The sequence below is a fragment of the Polyodon spathula genome, chromosome 1 (assembly GCF_017654505.1).
Source record: "Polyodon spathula isolate WHYD16114869_AA chromosome 1, ASM1765450v1, whole genome shotgun sequence".
In the NCBI taxonomy this organism is placed as follows: domain Eukaryota; kingdom Metazoa; phylum Chordata; class Actinopteri; order Acipenseriformes; family Polyodontidae; genus Polyodon; species Polyodon spathula.
The window spans coordinates 22,850,252-22,867,633 of NC_054534.1; the positions used below are offsets into that span (position 1 = coordinate 22,850,252).

A 17,382-nucleotide genomic window follows, 5' to 3' on the forward strand; every position below is an offset into this window, starting at 1 on the left:
AAATCATACGTACAAACGGCCACAAAGAAACGTGTTTGGGTAAAAGACGCTAGCACTTTAACAACGCGGAACCACAATAGTGGAAGAACCAACTTTGGCCACACCAAATTAGTGTTTTAATTCGCAGTTTTCTGTTATATAAATAGTAAAGTTTCCATGGCCACCTGTTTACTGTGTAAAGCAGGGCTTCTCAAACTCGGTCCTGGGGACCCCCTTCTGTTTCCATTCCAACAGAGCTCTTCATTACTTAACTATACCGTTAACAAAACTGATAATTTAGACCTTTGTACTTGTTTTCAGCTCTTAAACAGTTGCAGATTTCAAGTTAGCTGTAACATTTTGTAAGTAATTTGAACTCTGCAACTATTTAAGAGCTGAAAAAATTAAAAAGGTATAATTAAGCAAAGTATCAGTTCAATTAAGGGTTTAGTTAAGTAATTGAGAGTTCAGTTGGAATGAAAACCACCAGACACAGGGCCCAGGACCGGGTTTGAGAACCCCTAGAGTAAACATTTATTTTAAATATCTAATTATAGTTTCCAGCTTTATTTGAGTTAATGCGAAAAAATAATAATAATAAAAAAAATACATACCAGTTCTTATTTTACAGTCACTGATTTAGTTAAGTGGCAAACAACTTTTTTTTATGATGTGAAACTGAAAACTTTCCTCTTAATTTTCAAAATAAGAGAAATGTATTTTCAGAATGAGTGCAGTAGGCAAATTAGATTAGTATGGGAATTTACAATACAGTGTACATAACTGTATCCCCATGTTTATGTCCTTTAAAAACCTACTATACCTTACTGAGGGAAACGGAAACGATTCTCATTATTGGGGAATTTAAGTACTTAGCTTTAACATTTTTTTTTTTTTACAAACATTTTTTCTTTTTCTTTTCAACTTATGACCTAGGACCGGATTAGAAATATTTTAATAATTAACAGGATGGATATGTAGCAGGTCTAGCAACCCATTATTATTATTATTATTATTATTATTATTATTATTATTATTATTATTATTAAGTAATAGCAGTACCTGGAATTATAATAATAATTACCTCCAAGTAAAAATATAGTACGCTCCTGGTATGGTTGTACAAACAAAATAAGCGTCGTCAATGTCATAAAAAAATGACCATGTTCTACAGCTACCTACATGGACATGCAAACATGTAAGTAAAACATACGTACATAGATATAGAGGGACAAGCTTGGTTCTCCACTAGGCATACGCATCCCTAGTGGGAGAAAAACTGTCACTAATAACTTAATGATTTTGTAGTCAATTGTGCTTAAATATCCCGTTTCTATATTTCTATTTTTATAGAAGTAGCACTAACTAGAAGTTTTTTAATTATTAAGCAGGTTGTGTAAAATAACAGTGAAGATATGGGACTGAATCACAGCATAATCTGTATTTTGTTTTTTTTATGTATTATTCATTCAGTGCAATTAGTGCTGTGCTGTTCTGTCACGATTCACTGATGTAATTAAATTTCTATCTGGCTGCATCACAGTCAAGTCGCACTAGCGTCAGCTGCCGTCAGTTTATTTAGTTAGATTTCATTTTCTTTGTGCAGATTGCTAAAGGGCATGTTGAATCATGTTGTTCACATGATATTATTGTGACTGTTAAACAAGTGTTTATCCTCAATGTTCTGTTAACATTCCAATTAAACGTCTTGTGCATAATAGCATGATTTCAAAGCTTGCATATATATATATATATATATATATATATATATATATATATATATATATATATATATATATATATATATATATATATGATTTAAAAAGCTTATTGTCGTTAATGAAATTAGCAATTTTATTGTTGTTAAGAGACAGCTTTTCCTGTGGTAATATATGGCGGAGATGAACTCTGCTTCCTTTTCAATACGCCTAAACTTGGTAACACTATATTTCCGTAAGAGTGTCAGAATGGAGGTTTAGGTAACAATGTTTTTTCTAAATTCCCTTTAACTTACTATTAAAATATTAAAACTTGAAAAGAACAGCTAATTTATGTGCATTGCAGATGTACCAGTCAGAGGAAATTGTACTTGGCACAGATACATTAATTCAAATTCCTTAAGTGAATACTGTTCAGGGAAGGAATATGCTTAATCTGGAGCGTTCATCTCATTGAAATGTGTAGATGTGATATTATCCTCCTATGATTAAAATATACATATATATATATATATATATATATACCGTTCTTCGTCCTAACCGACCTTCTTTCTTTACTTACAAAAAAGGGGACCTCAATGGGAAAAAAAAATTCCCACCTTTTGTCTTAAAAACACAAACAAAAAAAAACAAAGGTTTTTTTAATTTTTTTACAGGTAGTCCAGAAGCATTATTGCTGGAAGAAGAAATGAATGTTTTCTGGAGTTACCAGTTTTTAAGGTGAAACAAAGAATTTTTGTGTTTTTTGTTCTTTTTTTTTGCTTTCAGGAAAAAACAACTTATCATGACCACCTTGTAGTGATTTATTGAGTTAAAGCAGATTAAGAAATTACGAAATAAACTAAAATAAAACATGCATGCAATCAAAAAAGAACAGCCGTCTATTGACTCTATAATGGCACTGGCTGCACAGGATTCAAATTCAGATTTAGAGGCTCATGAACTGTCTAACAGGCCCTTTAAACAGAAAAACTCAAGCTGCCGTAGAAAACGAGAGTTTATTCCTGATGAAAAGAAGGATCAGCAGTACTGGGAAAAAAGACGTAAAAACAATGAGGCTGCCAAACGTTCACGGGAAAAACGCAGATTGAACGACATGGTCTTGGAGACTAAACTGATGGCGTTGGGTGAGGAGAATGCTACCTTAAAAGCCGAGCTGCTGACTTTAAAACTCAAGTTTGGTTTGGTAAGTTCAGCTGCATATGCCCAAGAGGTGCAAAAGCTTTCAAACTCCACAGCTGCATTTTATCAGGATTTAGCATCATCTAGTGCTAGCAGAAGTGCCTATTCAGTCGAACCAGAGCCTGCTTTGCTGAGCAGCAGCTGTATTTCTGTCATTAAGCACTCTCCACATAGTTCCTTGTCCGATGTGTCTGAAACATCTTTGATTATCCAGGGCAGCCCTCTTCGAAGTACCTGCAGGACTCCGGAAATCATCAAACAAGAACCTATGGAAACTGTCACTTACCCACGAGAGATCCGAGATGAGAACACCCCTTATGATATGTACAGGAGTTACATGGGGAACACATTCACGGGAAGTTACTCTCAGCCATCTCCAACTTTGCAAATAACTAGGTCATCAAGTAACTCTCCACGAAACTCGGAGGCAGATGAAGGTACTGTGGGAAAAACCTCTGATGGAGAAGATGAGCAGCAGGTTCCCAAAGGTCCTATTCCTTCTCCAGTGGAACCACAGAGTATAACCACCACTGTTGTCAAAGTACCAGACACAAGCTCCTCTGCCCTGCCTCACAAGCTGAGAATCAAAACAAAAGCCATCCAGATTAAAGTAGAGTCCGTAGAGCCCGACTTTAACTCTTCAAGTAAACTGTCACCAATTGATATGTCTGCCAAAAAATGTTATCAGCTGGAGAAACACACAGCTTCAAATCTGATACAGTCTTCTCTAAGCCCTTTATCTGTTCAAGTAATTAATATCCAGGACTGGTCTCAACAGCCAGATCATTGGCATAACAAAGACCACCCAGAAACAGTTCAAAGTAACTGTAAAAACAGACTTGGCCCTTGCTCGCCTGGGATGTTAACAAATAAAACAGTTGTTAACCTAAAGGACAATCCTTACAATGACACAGAGTCAGAGAACTTGTATTTAAAACAGGGTATTGCCGACTTATCGGCAGAAGTTGCTTCTCTGAAAAGACTCATAACAAAGCAGCAATTACCTGATTTTGAGTCTGGCACAGGCAAGACTGATCACGGCTCATTGTCTAAAGGATGTTATATAAAATAAGATGTTTGTGTTTGCACAATGCTCCATTTGACCTGGAGCTTTGTTTGTGATGTCACTGTAGAGTTAATGTAGTGTTTAAATTAGACATTTTGGTGTCTTTTGTGCACAGACTGTTGTAGACAATGAATGTGTCATAATTACTCCATCTGTACAGTTTATAATAGCCTGATGTCAGGCTAAATGTAAATTAAATGTTAACATTTCTCCATTAAGTTGTATTGTAAATTGTGTTTTTTTTTCATTTACAATAAATTTAAGCAGACAAGCACTGAACAACTATTTTTATTTTTTATTATTATTTGCTTAATGATACAGTGTTAGAGTTTTACAAGAAAACAGTTATATTTGGTTTTGGTCACCTTTTCTGTTTTCCTAATGGTCAAAATATCAAATGCTTTGTCTGGGTTAAACCAAAAGTATCTCAAGCAATCTTATTGCCTTAAAAGACTGTAAAGACTTCAATGCCACTATTGTGCCTAGCGGCTTAGTTTAGGTGCTTCAATAGGACACCTGGTATAGATTTTGTCCCTGACCTCTGACTTCCTTACTGCCCTGGTAATGTATTGTGGTTACGATGACGGAGGAAGTAAGATATGTTCCAGATGTCATCTGCTGGTACTTAAAATGACTAACATTCCAATACAGGGGATGAATAACAGGGGATAACATATCTGCATTCACACATTTTGAACATCAATTGTGAAGAAACTTGGTCAAGGCATTCCTTACCACAAACAATTTGAATCGACTGTAGCCTCTAGGTGATATACTTTTGCAGATGTTCTGGAGGTACAGACATTTAAAACAGCTCGGACACATGTTTTTTTAAATACAGAGTTTTTTTTTATTTTTATAATCATATATATTTTTCTACTTAAAAAAGAGAAGATGATGCTAGAGGCCTGCAGCCAAGGTTATTGTACATTCAGTCACTGAAAGCCAGTGAATTTTGAGAGAAGGGAAAATGGGAAATGTTCATAAAATATTAACATGCAAGTAAATACACTGCATATCTATACAGTACATTTCCATGTCTACTGAATACACTGAGTGGGGTGGGGTTCTGCATGGTTAAAACCAGCAAACTAAACTTAATAAACCTTGTAAATATTTAAAATATAAGGCTGTCTAATTAGGCCTCATTCACAAAACATTCAATATTTAACTACATTTAAAGACATGTTTATAGTCTTTTTAAATTTTATTTTATTTTTTTTTCACTATTTTTTTCAACATCCTTTATCCTGTGATCTCAAATTGTCAGAGACATTAAGATACACATCAAAATACAGTACTAAACTTAAGCGAGGTTTAAAGAAGTACAATATCTCAAAGATCAATGCAGTATTTTAACATCATTTCTGAAATATCTTACATTGATCTCTGGTTAGTACTGAGTTATGTCCACCCAGACTTACAAATGTATACACTATTTTGAACTTTATTCTCATGTTTTTAAATTACGCATTATTAACGCCTAGGAAATAGCATTCCCTATTCCGACACTGGCACAGCATGATCAGGTGCACTTACAGTAAGCATTTGGTTAAATACCAGCCCCACTTTGCCCTATAATAGAAGTTCCAGTCTTGAAGCATAGGTCAGGTTTAACTCTCTTGACACCAGGGTCACATTGCAGACATTTAATGGAGCCTGGGTCACAAAGTTCTACCACTTAACTAGCTATTGCTGACTTTGTTTCTTGCATGCATTCGTCAATGTATTTAATCTTGTTTTAAAAAAAAATAGTAGGTATTTTTTTTTTTGCCCCAAAAATCTACCTTTAGCTGAAAAAAACAAAAAAAACAAACCAAAACGTACAGTACAAAACTACAATACCAAGGATGGCACATGATAATTCCTTCTATGGAGTTTTGCTACTATCATATTCCAACATACTTATCACAGTTAGTTCATGTTATCAAATGTGATACAGAAATCTATACAAATGTAAAACAAGACATTACTTGTGATAACACTAAATCTGGGACGGGGTTAAAGACTCTCCCTGCCAAGCTAACTGTTTAATTTAATTGTTTAATTATCACCTGAACCTGGCAATTATTAAAAGTTAGAGCCAGGTGCAGGATATAAAAGGGAAGCAGTCAGTCTGCTCATTGCTGCTGCTGTGTGGAGGGCCTGGTTGATGGTGTTTTCAACCGTTATGTAAAAGGTACTGTGAAATTGTTTTTGGTGTTTAATCTGATGTTTTTATGTCAGCTGGTAAATAGTTTAGCTGCCTGGTTTAATTAGAGTAGGTTCCTGTGAATGTTTAGCTAGTGCTCCAAATAGGAGCTAGATGTTTTTATTTTTTATTTTTTTTTTATTTCATTTTGTTTATTAAAAGTGCACGTGAGTGCTGTTCCTTTCAATCCTGTGTGTTGGGTCTTTACTTTTGAAGGTAAAAGAACCTGTGGGAGCCTGTGTGGCAAGCCACCAGTTCACAATATATAATCTAATGTTTGTATGGTTTATTGTTTCTTTTGCTTTAATGTAATTAAAAGCAGGAGCTACTACTGCATGACTAGTCACTATGATGTGGAAAAAAAAAGTACCTGATGTGATATTGCACCGTTACAATTTAACCCAGACATCGTATTATAAACAGGGTTCTGATTTTTGGTTTCAACCAATACAAACTGATAAAACACCCAGATACAAAAAAATAAATTAATAAATTGGTGTACAGCCAATAAACACGGGGAAAACGGTGGAAATGATGACTCGGTTCACGCTGACCACCTCTTTCCCATTAATTAAAAAAAAAAAAGCCTATTGCAAAAAATAAATACTTTTCCCAGTGCTGCTGGACCTATGTCCCTCCTTCCTGACTTGTATCTATCATTGATTTGTTTGGAATACTTTAAATCCACCCCACGTCAGTGGCAGCCATTCCTACATTTCTATTGGAGACTCCACTTGCAAGATTTAAAACAAGATTACAATTAGGAATGGAGGCTTGTTAGCAGGATTTAAAGCTGTATTACAGTTAAGATACAGAGTATTTAAAACAGCATTGCCAATTGTGGCAAAATGTGGGGGGAAAAAAAAAAAAAAAAAAAAAAAAACAGGATAATGTACCTGTGACCATAAGGATTTTGTTGTGGAAGACCTCAAAGGAAAGAAGGTACAACTTACTGTAAGTGTGCAGGTACTGTTGAGTTACTACTACACCTATTTTGACAGAAAAAAAGGCCAAGCATTTTGGAAAGTAACCGAAAACAACAATTTCATAAGGTATATAAAAAGTAAAAGCCCTGAAAAAAAAAAGCTGACAATAAGCACCGAAAAATGAAATGAATAAAAAACAGAAGCGCTAATTATAAACTATCCTCTGTTACCGTACACTTTTAATATCATATTTAAAAAAAAAAACACCACAATTTTTGCAGTAAACAAATAAAATCAAAGAATCAATAAATCCTAATATGACACAATGGAATTTTCCATCACTCCAGTACCCCAGTACTAAGTCAGTTGCAAAAACAGTGCTATTAATATTAGCCTAGTTGTTTTGACATTGGCAGACTGTTTTTGTACTGTACGATTCTTGTAAGTTTATGTAAACCATGAGTCACATGTAATGTTGTTAAACTGTTAAATCAAACGTAATTAAGTTTTAATACATTTACAAAGCAGGGGTAGGTTGCCCAGCAACAGGTGCACATGGTGATGAATGTGGTAAAAAATAACTAATGAAAACATAGTCCTGTAGATGTAGAAATATAAACTGCATTTGTATTTTATTACATGAACCAAACATTTTTATAAAACTGCAAAAAGTTTGTACATCACAGTATAAACATGTTTTGTTTTGCATGTTTCCATATAACAATGTAAGGCTTTGACTGCATGTTGCCCGGTTTACGTTTTTTATGACTTCTTCCTGGTCTTGTAGTGTGTAACAGTGGCAGACCCTCATGAACTGTCTCCCAATTCCTCAGGGCCACTGCTGGTTCTATAGACTATGCAGTATCTGGGGTTGGTTGGTCATGCACCTGCCCAGGAATCTGAATTCAGTCACTCCTTAACAGCTTTCTGTATTTGTAAATGTCATGTCAGTTTACAGATCTAAAAGAACAAATGTATAAATGGGAGCATACCGTCGCCAACCCTGTGAAAAAAGGTTAACCCTTTTTTTGTTGGAATAATTACATTTTGTTCTTGTCATTATAGGTATGAAATGTATGGATACCCACAGAGATTAAACTCAAGTGATTATTGCCCCTATTGCTTTTTTCACCATTGACATAATAATGTACTGTTCTCTATCAGTATCCAATATATATTTACAAAATAATCCCTAGGACAGCCGTCTTATAGCTTCAGGTGGTGGAGACGACTTAAGTGTTAGGTGTCTGGATGGAGAGGATTCAGGTACACAGAGCACTCATACTGCCTGAGAGACAAGGGACAAGTCTGTGACTTTATCAGCCATTGTTGTAATTTTTCATGTCCTGTAGTTATTAGATTATTATTCTGCTGAACTGGATAGGAATGGCTATTTATACAGCTACAGTAATATTAGCCAAAACCTGTATCATTAGTGGTTTCAGAAGACATACTGTACTCAATTAGAATATAATCAAAATAGCCCAAAAATATTATCATTGTCACCTGTAGGCAGCCAAAGAACCAGAAAATGCCAGACTACCACCATATCTATTTTTGTTATTGTAGTGGTGGACTATAATATGGCCACCCAAGCTTTAACTGTACATTATACATGCTGGGTATTTATTAACTCTTGAACACCAGTGAATACAACAAAAACCTAGGCTATCCTCCTGGGGGTGGGGGGGTTGCTCTGTATTTGGAAAAATACATAATGTACAGTATTTTAGGGAAACCAATAAGCAAATAAAGTAATAATCTGAGTGTGTCGGGGTACATCCCGCCCCTGTGCGTATTTTGTTTGTTTTGTATGTGTGTTGTATTGTTATGATTTAAATGTTATTTTGCACTGTTTTAGGTCGGCAGGGAAGGGTTAATTGCCTCCCCTGCCAAATTACTTCACATGTACAATGTGCCTGAGCCCGAATGAATGATTGACAAGCAGTCAAGCTCAGGCACAGCTGCATAAAATAGGCATGAACCTCTGTCTAGCTGTAGTGTTCAGAGTGTAAAAATGGGAGAGAGAAAATATAAATATATACACTTGCTACTCGTGCTGGATTTGGAGCAACAAATACTTGTTTAGTATATGTGTATTTTGGCCACTGTGCCGTATTGTGTGAAGAATTTTGAGTTTAAACCTTTTACTTATAATAAATGTGCATCAGCGCTTCAACCCGCAGTATCAGTGTCTGTCTCTTCCTGCTCTGACGTCACCACCAAGCCATCTTGGTCACAATGAGATTTGGCAAAACAGTTTATCCCATAAATTAAACACCCTTAAATGCTATTTACCATAAAACTAAAGTCTGGTATCTTGTGATTTTGCTAAAATGTACTGTGCATTCTTTCACTTCTGTCATTCACATATTTTAATTCATGGAACAATGCCATAACATCCATTATATCAGGGTAGCATACATGCACTGTGGTGTATACTGTGGCTGCACAGACATGATGTTGGGCTGACACTTGGCACATAATGTAAACTAGGCTACTTGATAACTGATGACAGAAGAAAGGAACACACCAAGACTGGATCATACTCTGGCAGTACATAGGTTAGTCTGCAATTTGTAGACTAACCTCTGTGAAAAAAATTAAATAAGTATCAGAAATGTTGGGCTGTTTAAGTTGCTGCCCAGCTAAGACGGGCTGCATACATTCTGTGTAGTACCAGAACAGAACACTAATAATGTAGGTTTAGAATTTCAGGTTTTGGCAGTTTAGGCATTCCAAAGGTGGGAGATTTGTGAGAATAACCTGCATGCCAGCCTACACATATAATACTGTAAAGTGCGGGATTCTACACACATTCTGCCCCACCTTCTATTTTATTCTGAGGAAAATTTCCATGAAAACCAATAGTTTAGAGGAGTTTTCAGGGAAGGTTTCCAGGAATGTTGTGATAAATCATATAGTGACAGAGGCAAAACACACACACACACACACACACACACACACACACATATATATATTACAATACAGTTTAGCAGAGGGTTGCTATTTGTTTGATGGCTTGTTGACAATTACAAAAAGGTGGAATTCATTGTTCCAGGTTCTTTTCTTTTTTGTTACTTGTGCATGGTTATATTGTATATTATTAATTCAGAAACGTATACACAAGTTCATGTGTTAATAATGTAGTCTATATGAAAATACGATTGGTTCAAAATGGATTCATACAAAAATACATTAGATAATTTTACTTGTCTCTGACCTCTGACTTCCTTACTGCCCTGGTAACTATAAGCATGCGCTCTCTCTCTCTCTCTCTCTCTCTCTCTCTCTCTCTCTCTCTCTCTCTCTCTCTCTCTATATATATATATATGCGCTTACCTACCTTGTTTGGTAATGCTTATGTTTACGATAAAAACTACATATCCTCATACTTATTTATGTGAATTTACATACATGTGCAATGAAGTTGTTCATGCATTCTGAGTCTACATCGGCCGAGTTGAACTGTCAATGCTGTCTTTCAACTCTCCACGACCTCCTTCATTATTGAAAAACGAAAATAAATAAATAAATACATAAAAGTACTCCCAGTCACATAATGAAAATGATACGTGCACCACAAACAGATGAGAATGTAATCCCTTGGAAAACACAAAGCGCACACTACCAATCACGTGATTACATCTGTGCGTCATAGTTCAGAGTTCAAAGTCACAACAAACAGACGCAGTGTAGCATGGCGGCTCTGGCAGGTTGCGGTCACCTATCCCGGACATTTCGACCTGCACTGTCTCCATTTCGCTATGGGGCTAGCAAGCTACAGTTGCATGCAGGAATCGGGTACCCTGCAATCTGTGCAAATGAGCCGCTGCTGCGCAGGACTCGGGCTCTGTGGGGAAGTGGAGTGGGTCGTCACTTTAGCTCAGGGGGTGAAGACGATCTAAGTGTTAAGTATCTGGATGGAGAAGATTCAGGTACAGAGGTCAATACTGCCGGCGGGATAAGTGAAGTGTGTGACATAATCAGGCATTGTTATAATGTTTCATTTCCTGTAGTGAGTGATTAGCGCAGGGACAAGCGTGATTATCATTCTGCCGAACTGGATGAGAATTTGTATTGATACCGATACCTGGACTGAAACCAGCATCAGTGCTTTCAGAGGCAATAAGTAAATATGATCAGAATAGTCCAAACCAATATAAAGGTTGAGTTTAATTGTACCACAGTCACTATTTAGAATTTCCTTTTCTTAAATCCAGACACACTATGCTATTTTAATCAGGGTACCTCCAAGGTCATTAGTTTATTACAGTATAATACCACTAGAACAGACTGTCATTTAAATGTACACTCACATTTTAGTCTACATATTAGAACAACTGCTTATCATAAATGTAACAATCGCAAACAAACAAATAAAATCGGATGGTGGTAAAATATATGTAGAAAAAATATATAGTTTCAAGTGATCCGATGTATACGTTGTGCAAAATGAAAGGTACAAAATGAAAAATATGCTCTGAGAATCCAGTTTTCACATTTGAGTAACTATCCACAGCAAGCTTCCATTTTTACCAGAGCTGACAGCCTCCCCATTCCACCCCAATCATCCTTCCCCTCTCCCTCCCTAACTCTCTGATACTACTACATGCAAACAAAATAATAATAATAATAATAATAATAATAATAATAATAATAATAATAATAATCAAGAGAACCCAGAAACAAGTAATATACCACTTTAGTCCAGAGAGAGTAAAAAATAGGAAATGCATGCAGAATTGCTCAAAGGAACAAAATGCAGAAACTGAACAGAAGCAGCTGAAATGTTAAATGTTTTTGACTTATTCATGCTTGTTTGTATTTTTTTAGGAATTGTGGTGCTTGGAATAAACAGACCAAAGACCAAAAACGCAATCAGCAAAAATCTTGTTAAAATGGTAAGTATGAGCAGTGTTATTGATGTATTATAGTCAGGAGCTCAGTGTTGAAACTTACGTTTACATTGCACCCTAACATAATACTTTGGGCTTATTGTTTGGAATTGGTTTATCATGAGGGTGAACTTTACCGTGGGTATCAACTTTTTTGATATCGACACTCAGTGATACAGCCTTTCACTTACAGGTCCTGGCCACTTTACTGTTAGTCAGAAGCAGCTACAAACCATCAGGCAAAGCAAATCTTAAGGTGTGAGAGGCGCCACACATTATGTCAATTACATCCAATAAGTGAAATGCATGAGCAACCCATATCCAGCAGAACAGTACATCAGGTTATACAGTAACTATATCACCATCATCATCATCGTCATCATTCATTTATACAAAGAAAAAATTGTGTTGAGATATAGAATTTTTATTTTTTTTTAAAGCAAAAAATAATGGAATATAAATAATTTGCCATTTCTTGAAAACAATAAAGGACTCTGAATCCCTCATATCTTTAGGAAATGCATTCCATAACTTACGGCTGAAATTCTGTGACATCAGCCTAGAAAGCCAGCAAGCCTTAGCTTGAGGAACAAAGAGAGCGGGTGGGTTCATAAAGTATCAGAAGGTCGAACATATAAGAGGACACCAAGCTTATAGGCCCAGTGTTTAAAATCTGTATGAAATGGTATGTGAAGCCAGTGTAGTGAATGCAAGATACGGGACTCGCAACTGAATTTTGAAAATGCTGCAATCTGGCTAAGTAAGTATATGGAGAACCAGAATAGAGAGTATTGCAATAGTCCTTATACTTCAATACACCAGTGCACACAGTACCAATCAAAAGTTTGAGTACACCTGCTTGAGTACACCCCGGTTTTTCATGATTATCTATGCTTTTAAATGTATAAACTTGTCTATAAACACTTAATATTTCATTATATGATATGTGTACTTATATAAGCTGATAATCATAAGTGAATTGCATTCAAAAATTTAATTTTTAAATGAAAATGTAAATCTTGTCAATTTCAATGAAATGGTCACCCAAAGCAAGGGGATTTCAGTCTGAAGTCCAAGTCAGTTAAAAGTCTGAAATGTGTATAACACGGTGTTAGAACACTGGCCTAAGTATAAAAGTGTCTTTGTTAGATGTTCTCTGAGTTAACTAGCATGTTACCTAATTAACCTTTTGTCACCAATTATTGTTAACAGGTGAGGGTCCATGATTACTATAAATATAGGTAGCATAGGCACAAGTTTGTCATTCCTGAATGTAAGGGAGCAGAAAATGGCAAAATACACTCAGTTAAGCAAAGAAAAAAGACAGTTTGTAATTACGAAATGAAGGTCAATCTTTAAGACAAATTGCAAGAACTTTGCAGGTGTCTGTAACTGCTGTGGCCATGACCATCAGACGATTTGAAGAAACTGGCACTCATGAGGACCGAACAAGGTCAGGCAGGCCAAGGGTGACCTCAGAATCAAAGAACAAGTTCATTTGAGTCACAAGTCTGCGAAATCGGCGATTAACTGCCCCTGAAATACAAGCTCAGCTAAGTTCTAATAGAAGTACAGATGTTTCAACATCAACTGTTCAGAGGAGATTGTGTGAAGCTGGCCTAATTGGAAGAACTGCTGCAAAGAAACTATTGGTAAGAGTGCAGAATAAGAGGAAGAGACTTGTCTGGACCAAAAAACACAGAAACTGGACTTTTGAGGAGTGGAAGTCGGTCTTATGGACCGGTGAGTCAAAATTTTAAATATTTAGGTTCAACTGCTGAGTATTTTTAAGACAGAGAGGGTGAGTGCATGAGTTCTGCGTTAGAGACAATTTTCAATTTTCTTGAACATTGCTTTGATACTCCTTATGATTTGTTTTGTATATTGTAACATGCGTTTTCATTTGCAAGTATTTACAGAAACGTATATGACGTAAAACATTGTCAAGTATGAAAAAAAACTAGTTTCCAGCAAGTGTACTCAAACTTTTGACTGGTACTGTAAATCAGTATTTTAATACCAGAACAATTAAGACAGTTTTGACGTCATGTTATGTAAATAATAAAAAGCTGCTTTTGTAACAAGCTAGGACCAAAGGACAGTAATGCGGTTAACTGGAGGTGTTTGACTTGTAGGCCAGACCAAGTAGAACAACTTTGACCCATATTATGGCAACGGAGCAGATGACCCAAAGACAGCATATACATTTCATCCAAATGAGACCCCTTTCACTCTAAATATCATGCCATGAATAGATTCAGTCAGGAGAAAGGTTACTGCTTCTGTTAATGCACATTTTAAAAGGTTTTAATTTCCCTCATTTGTTGTGTTTTTAGATGACTGAAGCGGTGGATGCAGTGAAGGTTAACAAAAGCGTGCGAACAGTTATTCTGTGTAGTTTGGTGCCTGGAGTATTCTGTGCAGGTGAAGTACTGTTTACAGTATAAACTATGATTAGCTGATTATTAAGCAGCCAGTGTCGACCACTGCTGTTGCTTAGTCAACGGCTCAATAACTGAGGTACAGAATTTATATTTTCAGTTATGGAAACTTCTCAGGCAAACAATACCCTTCACTTTGACCTACAACCTACTGTATGATTCCATATTGTGGCCAGCCAACTGTTTGGTTTCCAGATTATAATGAATAAGCACGCCACATTCTCCACACAACTCAGTTCTATAATTCTTTAGGTCAAGTTTATTTATGATTGTTGTGCAAATGGCAATGATTTTACACATTTCACAAAATCTTTGGAAACTAGTAAATCTCAACAGGAATTAAAAGCTGTGTAAAGGGACTGTGAGTTCATCTTTAAATTAAAGAAGTACTTATGGGTTGCAGATTGCCTGGGTTGATTCAAGACTTTGCGGTATGGGTTAGAACTGTTTCAGTGAAACCACTGTGGTTGATAATGCTTCCCAGTTGACTCACTGACTTCTAAGAATGTTTTCGCTATGAAAGAGAGCAAACAAGCTGTTTCATTTTTAGGATTTTAAGGTCTCCACACACTGGACACGGTGCAGCAAGCAAATGTGTCGTACTGCGACAAAAAAAAAAAAAAAAAAAAAAAAAAAAAAAAAAAAAAACTCACTCTGCTTGCGATGCGATGGGCGACACAGAAGTGAAGAAAATAGGGTTGGTGTCAGGTATGCAATTTTGTCGCACGGCAGCTAGGGAACTGACCAATGAGGAACAGCTTCCCTTCCTTGCCTTCAGTAAACAATAGCAGAAGAAAAGATAATTCTTACAGTATTAAAATACCTGGAGCTGTACAATAAAGGACATAACAATTACAAAGACACATCAATGAGGGAGAACATCTTGCAGTCCGTTTCCAGGTAACGATATAGCTGGAGGGTATGATTTGTTTACCTTTACTGAAATAAGTACGCTGAAAAGCTGTTATGTATTCTACATTTATATTAGCTGTATAACAGTACTAACATACTTTTGATTTTTTTCTAGCTGATGATTAAGGATATGATTTTGTCATGGAGGTCATGGAAATCATGAAAATTTTGAATTTGAACAAAAGTCAGTTAAATCTTGGAAAAGGATATAAAAACACATTAGGTTAAGCACTTCCTTTATTTCATTTAAAAATGCAGTATGTCATCCAGTGACAGTACAAAACTGTGAGCATCTTTGGCTGTATATGAATGCAGCATTTACTTGTAGCTATGTAGGTCAGCGAATGAGATTCGTATTTTGTAGCTGAGCGAGCGTATAAGTGAAGATCGTATTGTTACTGTAAACTCTCGGTTGTGATCGTTACATACATACAGCGCTTGTTAATTTATTTTTTTAAACAAAAAGTGTGGGCTTGCATCTTGCAAAATGGTCTGGTTCATCTGCCTCCACTCAGGACCGACCCGATGCCAAGCTAGAAGCCATGGGAGTTGATTTTTTAGGTTCTTCCCTTGACTTCCAACTCGAGTAAGGGCGTGATGACGTGTTGGGCAGGCTCTTTGACCAAGCAGCTGTGATTAGTTGTCGGGCAGTCGAGCCTATACATGCCGCCACGTACCCTCACTTTAAAATTAATCGAGAACTCTTGTACCGTTTTGAAAAATTACCCCAGACGGGAATTGCGTCACTAGTTGCTCATTTCTCAGCTCTTTAAGGATTATTTGTTGTAGCTGGCTCATGCTATTGCGCTGTCTGGTCATTTGGGAAGAGACAAGACCAACGCGAGGCTTGTGACAGGGTTCTATTGGCTAGGGCTGGATGGTGATGTCCGGCGTTTTTGTCTGTTGACAGTGAGCTAGTGAAGTTTTTATCCCTGGTCAGGATCCCCAAGGAAATACTGGCCGACCAAGGCAACAACTTTATATCCTGGCTAGTCCGCAGAACATGTAAACTCTTGGGCATTAAGACCATTAGAAGCTTGGTTTACCATGCCCAGACCGATGGTCTTTTGGAGCATTTTAATAAGACCCTCAAAAACATATTGCGCAGATTTATTAATAGTGACCTGTGCTACTGGCATCAGCTGATTCCTCCCCTGCTCTTTGCTATCAGGGAGGTGCCTCAGGCTTCCACAGGGTGGTCCCCATTTGAGCTGCTGTATGGGCTGAGACCCAGGGGTGTAGTAAATCTGGTCAGAGAGATGTGGGAGGAGTAGCAAGACAATTTGACCAATAGTGTCCGGTATGTATTGGACCTGCGCAAATGTCTTGAGTCTGTGGGGAAGTGGACTCATGACAATTTGCAACAGGTTCAACATACAGGAGACCTAATATAACAGGGGAGCTCAGTTATGCACGTTTCAGCTGGGGGATAAAGTACTTCTATTGTTGCCCAGCTCTGAGTCTAAATTTCTGGCGAAGTGGCAAGGACCTTTTGAGGTTACATGCCGGATTGGGACGGTGGACTATGAGATATGCCAGCCAGAGCAATGGAGAGAAAAGCACATTTATCATGTAAGCCTCTTGAAGCCCTGATTGCAACAGGAGGCATTGTTAGTGGCACAAGCAGATGACGTCAGAGACATGGAACCTGAGCTTTTTGCGTTGGCGAAAACAGGGTCAGTACAGATCGCAGACAATCTGACACCAGCACAGAAATGTCAGGCTCGGGCACTGGTGGCGGAATTTCCTGATGTGTTTTCTCCCGTCCCGGGGCAGACTCGAGTAGCCCACCGTCACATTGATGTTGAGCTGGGGGCGCCAGTTCACCAGAAGCCATGCCGCATACCTGAAGGCAAGTAATAAAAGCAGAAATTGAGGAAATGCTCAGGCTAGGGGTAATAGAAGAGTCCCAAAGTGACTGGAACAGTCCAGTTGTTTTGATGGATAGCCAGGTGGATCGACTCGATTTTGCATTGACTTCAGGTGTGTCAATGAAAAATTGAAGTTCAGTGCTTATCCCATGCCCCGAATAGATGTTGCTGGTGCGTCTAGGCACGGCTCACTTTATG

General features: G+C 37.1%; 2 protein-coding genes across 5 annotated transcripts in view; both read left to right on the forward strand.

Annotated features, from left to right (window-relative positions):
- LOC121315703 (methylglutaconyl-CoA hydratase, mitochondrial-like) overlaps positions 1-17,382 on the forward strand; it is a 93,774-nt gene that overhangs the window by 2,394 nt on the left and 73,998 nt on the right. For 2 of the 4 annotated variants that reach the window (XM_041250046.1, XM_041250038.1), the window contains exons 1-3: positions 10,721-11,000; positions 11,899-11,966; positions 14,297-14,384. In XM_041250046.1, the coding sequence (XP_041105980.1) occupies positions 10,763-11,000; positions 11,899-11,966; positions 14,297-14,384 (394 nt within the window). In that variant the 5' untranslated portion in view covers positions 10,721-10,762. Of the gene's footprint in view, positions 1-2,349; positions 2,418-10,720; positions 11,001-11,898; positions 11,967-14,296; positions 14,385-17,382 lie in introns of those variants that run through there. The other 2 variants (XM_041250055.1, XM_041250063.1) reach the window with 2 other exon arrangements.
- Positions 2,411-4,177, forward strand: LOC121315699 (nuclear factor interleukin-3-regulated protein-like). Its single transcript, XM_041250028.1, has one exon. It carries the CDS (start codon positions 2,551-2,553, stop codon positions 3,949-3,951), a length of 1,401 nt encoding a protein of 466 aa, XP_041105962.1. The 5' UTR covers positions 2,411-2,550; the 3' UTR covers positions 3,952-4,177.

What these genes read in the sequence shown, in the direction of transcription:
- LOC121315699 (XM_041250028.1), top strand. Translation starts at nt 2,551, where the DNA reads ATGCATGCAATCAAAAAAGAACAGCCGTCTATTGACTCTATAATGGCA.